This window comes from Callithrix jacchus, chromosome 7 (genome assembly GCF_049354715.1).
Source record: "Callithrix jacchus isolate 240 chromosome 7, calJac240_pri, whole genome shotgun sequence".
Taxonomy (NCBI): domain Eukaryota; kingdom Metazoa; phylum Chordata; class Mammalia; order Primates; family Cebidae; genus Callithrix; species Callithrix jacchus.
The window spans coordinates 68367443-68373442 of NC_133508.1; the positions used below are offsets into that span (position 1 = coordinate 68367443).

Sequence of the window (6000 nt, forward strand, 5' to 3'; positions counted from 1 at the left end):
CATAACCTCAGAAATGTCACAGTTTCGATGATAAATTACACGGTCATTTTCATCCTTCCAACTGCATGAGAGATAAAGGCTGTGCAGTCCTGGACTTTAACATATCCCCAACGTGAGCTAATTTCTCTAACAAATGGAGAGTAGGAAAAGCATCTAGCTAGAAGTTAATAACGGCGCTTTGTTTTCACTGTGGTTGTTTCTTTGGTTATCTTCTATTTCAGATAAATGACACTCTTTCCATGTAGGATATGAAACTTATTTTTAATATATTAAATTTTAAAAATGATACAATTGAAAGAGAAATTTCACAGACTAGTGAATTTCTATTCATTCCTTAAAGCCCAACTCCAGATCGCCTTCTTTAGACCACCCCTGCCCTCTGGCTTAACCCCTTACTCTTCCTCCTTTCACATCTGACACTGGCACAATGGTACCTTTTACACTAAATTATGATGACCCAGCTACGATTTGTTAGGAATCTACCATGTGCCAGGCGCTGAGCACCTACCCTCATCCTCTCACTGAACGCTCCCCCCAGCCCCGTGGAATAGCTGTCACCACCCCCGTTTTACAGGTTATGAAATGGGGGCGAAGGGACTTATAAACAGTCACTCAGCAAGTCAGTGGTAAGGTCTGGAACTGAACCCGGACTGAGCAACTTCACTCTGTGGCCTTGACTACCACTGTCCTAGTGAGTGCCCTCTCTCACAACAGCAGGCAGACAGTGTGCCTAGCTCACCTCTCCTCTCAGAGCCAGCCCCAGGCCTGGCACAAACTCCACGCTGATAAAGATATGAAGATGTGTGTGAGGGATTGGCTGGAACTCAGTCCTGGCTGGGATGTGTGGGGACGTCTGGGCCCCACTTCCCACCCCATGATAGAGCACACAGAGCTCCACCAGCACAGATCTGGGCTAGAAGGACCTGCCAGGAAACAGCACCAAGTGTGCTGGGTTTCCCTGCCCCCACCCTGCCTCCTCACTCTCTGAGCCCCCAACAGGCAGGGAAGACCCCTACTTCCTGCTGCCAGACTAGGATGGCCAAAAGAGAGCAACAGGGTCTGAGTGCTAGGAGGGAAATGCCAATCTTAGAACTGGGCTGGGCAAATCAGAGGCAACTTCCTAGAGGGGACAGGGCTTAGGTGGTGCTTAGAAGGATGCAGGAGTTCTGGATAACCAAGGGCAAAGAGCATTCCAGGGAGGAGTCTCCGTTGAAAAGGTACGGGAGAATTCGAGAGAAGGCTGAAAAGCAGGTGGTAGCTGGTTCCCAGGTGGGGCTTGAACGCCAGGCTGAGGAGTTTGGGTAGCACTGGGGATTTGCTGGGGTCGAGATCAGGGAGTGACACACAGAGAACTGGGAGTTCTAAGGCCCCAAGATGGGCAGCACCGTGCCCAAGTCACAGAGAAGCAGTGGCAGGGTGGGGGGTCTCAGCCCACTCTTGCCTCCCGGGAGACCCCATGTTCACCTTGAGGCCATACCTCAAGGATGGAGCCTGATGATGGGAAGGGTGAACCTGCAGCAAGCAGTGCCAGTGCCCATAGGGGAGGGAGGGATTGTGGCCAAGGAGAGAGGCATGCATTAGGCAGGGTTCCTTCTCCCAAGTGTCACTGGGCACAGCCATGCCCACTGCCTCTTCAGGATTAGAGGGTCAGTGGGCAGGAACTGCAGGCTGGTGCCAGCCCTCAGGAGCTGAACTCTGCAACTGGCACTACCTCTACGGCCCCCCTTCCAGCCCTGGCCTCAGCCAGCCTCCATGCCAGTCCTCCACCAAGCTCCTTCCTGCCTGCCTTTCTTTTCTTCCTTTCCCCCACTTAACAGATTGCGGCAGCAAGATGGCACAAATTTATGGCTCAACTCACCAAAAATAACAAGAGATCTATCAAAGGCAGTTTGCGTGAAATTAACAGGCGCCTGTACCCTCTTGTCAAACGCACTCGGCTCTGAGGCGGCCCAGTCACTGCCCACCAGCCCCCCGCCTAGTGCACTTCTGATACCAGCCCAAGCCCACCCTGCTAGGCCTTGCTGTGGATCCTCCTCAGGAGTGTCCCAGAGAAGGTGAATACAGCTTCCCTGCCCCTGGTGCCTGGAAGAAGGGCCAGGACAAGGACAAGGCTCTCATCCTTCCTGTTCACCACCATCCCCATGAATCTTGCTCTCAGCCTGGCAGCTACAGGTGCCAGCCCATTCTCCTGCAGCACAGTGGAGAGGAGACAAGGGGAGGAATGGAAGGGGCCAAAGCCTTGGCAAGGGTGGTGCTGCCCCCAAGCACAGACAGTGCCACGGACCCTCAGACATGCCCCAACAGGTGGAACAACAGTTGTGTGCCCACTGTGTGTCACACCAGAAAGGCTGAGCAAGAGGGAGGAGACAGCAGAATGGAAGAGCTTCTTGCCTACCAAGGGAGGGGAAGGAGCTGTCCCAGTGTGCTGGGCACCAGTGTGCCATGTGAGCCCACTTATGACAGCTGACTCCACATCATCCCATGCCAACTCCCTATGGGGACCCTCCCTGAAAAGCAACCCCAAGGAAACATGCCAAGTAGGACAAGGGGTGAGAGCAGAGGTCAGGCTTGGGAACAGCTGGGAGCCCCAGCTCAGGGCTCCCCACTCAGAGAAACACCTGGCCTCGTGCCCAGGAATAATCAGGCATCCAATCTCCACCCATCTCTAGCCCCAGAGGCCTCTGCAGAGGCTCTGATGATGGTGCCCTTCCCATAGCCGGCCCTCTCTGATCCCCAAAGACACCCCAGCTACCAACCAACTCCTGCTTCCGGCTTCAACTAAGCCCAGCTGGCTGCTCCTGGCTCTGTGCTCCACATGGCAGCCTGCCCAGATGGTGCCCGCCCATGAGGGCAGAGCCTTGCTCCGTCCACTGCAGATCACTGGGCCGATAGACCACAGGGAAAGCCAGACAAATGTGCCCGCCCGCAGCTGAGCACGATGGGGGAGACCCCCACAGAGTGACGGGCCATGTCGGCCATGCAGGAAGAGCCATAAACCTCCTGATATACGCTTGGCGTTCTCCGCCGATGTTCAACAAAGAAGCGAAATTCAATTTCTTCCTACAGGCACTAAATCCCAGGCCAGCCTCCAGGGCCTGAAACCTGCCCACGGCCTGGCTGTCACTCGGACAGCTTCATTGAGCACCGTTAGAGGACAAGCTAGCCTGGGAGAGAGGCCACAGCAAGGCCACTGGGCACTTGCCGTGGATGGGCGCAATGCCAGATGTCTCACTGGGGAGGCCAAAGTACTGGGTCAGGCTACTTTCACGGTAACAACCTCCTCTAATTAATTCAGGGATATCTCCCCATTCTACAAAGAAACCATCACCCACCAAAAATAAAGGGATCATCAAGGTAACAGGCAAAGGTAGGGCCCAACTCCAGGGCTCTAGCCAGCAAAGCAGGGCTGGGGACAGGCGGCCCTCACACGACACCCCGTCTCCTTACACACACTCTCCCAGTGAAATACAGATGCCCCTTCTAACCTCTATCCCTGCATCCTTGATTCCCATGAGGTAGGCCAGCACCTGTTATCCCAAATGGGGAAACTGAGGCCCAGAGAGAGAAGAGGCCTCACTGTCAGTACCAGAGCTGCAGACCAGACTCCAGACCTGCCTCCTTCCCATCTCCATGCCATCGGTCCCTGTTCCCTCCAGGTCTCCTGCTCAGTCCCTGGCTCAGCACTGTTCAGCAGGCACATAGGATCCAGCTGAGGCCCTCAGGGCCTTGAAGCAGCAGGAAGCAGGGTCTGCGGAAGGCAGCCGTGCTTGAGGGAGCTGGGGTGGGAGCGGGGCTCGCAGAGCTTTTGCCCAGTCAGCAGGAAGCTCTAGCAGCTGGCGGCCTCAGTCCCAGAAGACATGGGCCCTGAGGGGGGAGACAGGGGACACCGGGAGCTGAGCCAGCCCAGCCCTCCAAGGCAGCCTGGAAGCTCAGGCCTCTTCACCCAGGCACACCCTTCCTTGCTTCTCTCTGCCCTGACACTGGGGCAACTGCCAAAACTCACTGACCTGGGTGGACAGAAATGTATCCTTGCTGCCTGCCTATTCCAGCCTCCAGGCAAACTTGTCAACTCACAGTGCCAGGGCCTGCCACAATCACTCCCATCCTTGGGCTTTTGTGCGCGCTGCTCCCTCTGCCTAGAATGCCCTCATCCCAGTTCTGCTTGTCCTTCAGGTCTCTGTTCCTGCATCACCTCCTTCAGGGAGCCTCCCCTGGCTGCCCAGTTAGGAGGTCCCTCCCTGGGTTTATATATCACTCTGCATTATCTGATCTGTGCCCCCATTCATCCAGCCAGTCTGCAGACTCTTCAAGAGTGAGCTCTCACTCCCAAGCAGTCTGGTGACTGCAACAGTTGGACAAGGCTTGGCACAGGGGTGATATCAGAGAACAGCTACATGAATGGCCGAGGATCCGCCAGGATGGACACCAGGGACACCGTCAGCCCCTGCAGACCCCATCCCACCCAGGCCCTGCTCACACTCACCATATCTCATCTCGGTTGTGAATAGATCATTGCTGCTCCCCGAGTGCAAATCAGCCTCAGCAGGTGGGGCTGGGCCCCTGGGCACCAGGGCATTGGACAGGGTGTGGGCAGCAGGAGGGCCTGGAGATGTGGTGGTGGCGGAGCCAGCCCCTGCCTCTCCGGGGCAGCTGCAGCTTGGCTGAGCAAAGCCACAGGCCCTGCCAGCAACGCGGCCACACTCCTCACTCCAGCGGCAGAGCACACCACAGGTGAACTGGCTGGAGTTGTTGTTGTTGATGAGCAAGACCTCCACAAAGCGGAAGGCCAGAGCAGCGGGCGCCAGCAGGCGCGGGGCCTCAGAGGGCTCAGCGGACAGGCACAGCTGCACGAAGTTCTTGTCGAAGTGCAGAAAGGTAAAGGGGCTCGAGCCACTGCACAGCTCCAACCCCGCTGCTGCCGCCGCCTCCTCCTCCTCCTCCTCCTCCTCCTCCTCCTCCTCCTCCTCCGGCCGCCCCACCTCAGACTCCGCCTGGGCCACTGCCTCCTCCGGGCTAGGCCGCAGGCAGGTAAAGTTGACCAGGTAGTGGTCCAAGGGCAGCAGGCGGGGGGCAAAGTGTGTGCACACCTGCTCTTGGCGGTTGAAGCGCAGGTAGAGGGAGTACTTCGTGGGGTCAGGGTTCTCCAGGGTCCAGGAGCAGCCCGAGGCGATGGTGGGAAAGAGGTCCTGCAGCGAGAACGCCCCGTAGAGCACACCCGAGGCCAGGGCGGAGCAGGCACTGGGGGCGGGGTCGAAGGCAGCGGCCAGGCGCAGGGACAGAATCACAGACAGTAAGAGGGGACAGGCTGGGGTCATCCTATGTCCCTTGCCCTGTGGAGAGAGACAGTGGTCAGTGGGCCCCCACCACAGACAGCCTGGGCTCTGAACCTCCTATGCTGAGCTGCGGGAGGGGGCCTCATGGTTAAGACCAGAGTCTATGGAGGGTCACCCAGCTCCACCTGTGTGAACTTAGACAAGGGACTTGACCTCTCTGAGCCTCAGTTTCCTTACCTGTAAAATGAAGCGATGATAGTACCTATCTCACAGGTTTCCTACAAGGGTGAAAGGAGATAAGTAAGGGAAAGGGTTCGGGAGATCGCCTGGAATCTTGTGAGCCCGGAGGAAACAGGAGTTGTTGCTATCATTCCGCTTCCTCAGAGTCAGCCCATCAACTACAAGTGTGTTCGACTGACATTCAGGTCCAGCCCCAGCCCCACCATCCAACCTGTATTCTCCAGAACTGTTGCTCTCAGTCCCAGTGTGTCATGATCAGCTGTGAGGCATGTCACGCGTAATCCTGCAGTAATTGTCAAAGTGGTGATGTTTGACTACGATTTGCTTTTTTATAAATTAGAGCAATTCGAGGTTATTCCTGGAACAATGTCATTCTCACTCACTTGCTTTACTTCGAGGGAAAGAAAGGGGTGGAGTTACAGCCAGTGTGCCAGGAACTGTGCACAACCTGAGCCATGCCCACAGGAGGGAACTGCCAGTGTGGACG

At 56.4% G+C, this 6000-nt stretch overlaps 1 protein-coding gene across 33 annotated transcripts in view; it reads right to left on the minus strand.

The window, feature by feature from the left end:
- The window catches only part of ADGRB2 (adhesion G protein-coupled receptor B2), a 29534-nt gene extending 24212 nt beyond the window's left edge, over positions 1 to 5322 (minus strand). For all 33 annotated transcript variants that reach the window (XM_078331048.1, XM_078331051.1, XM_078331046.1 and 30 more), the window contains exon 1: positions 4484 to 5322. In XM_078331048.1, the coding sequence (XP_078187174.1) occupies positions 4484 to 5315 (832 nt within the window). In that variant the 5' untranslated portion in view covers positions 5316 to 5322. The remainder of the gene's footprint in view (positions 1 to 4483) is intronic.
- Between the last annotated feature and the right edge of the window lie 678 nt (positions 5323 to 6000).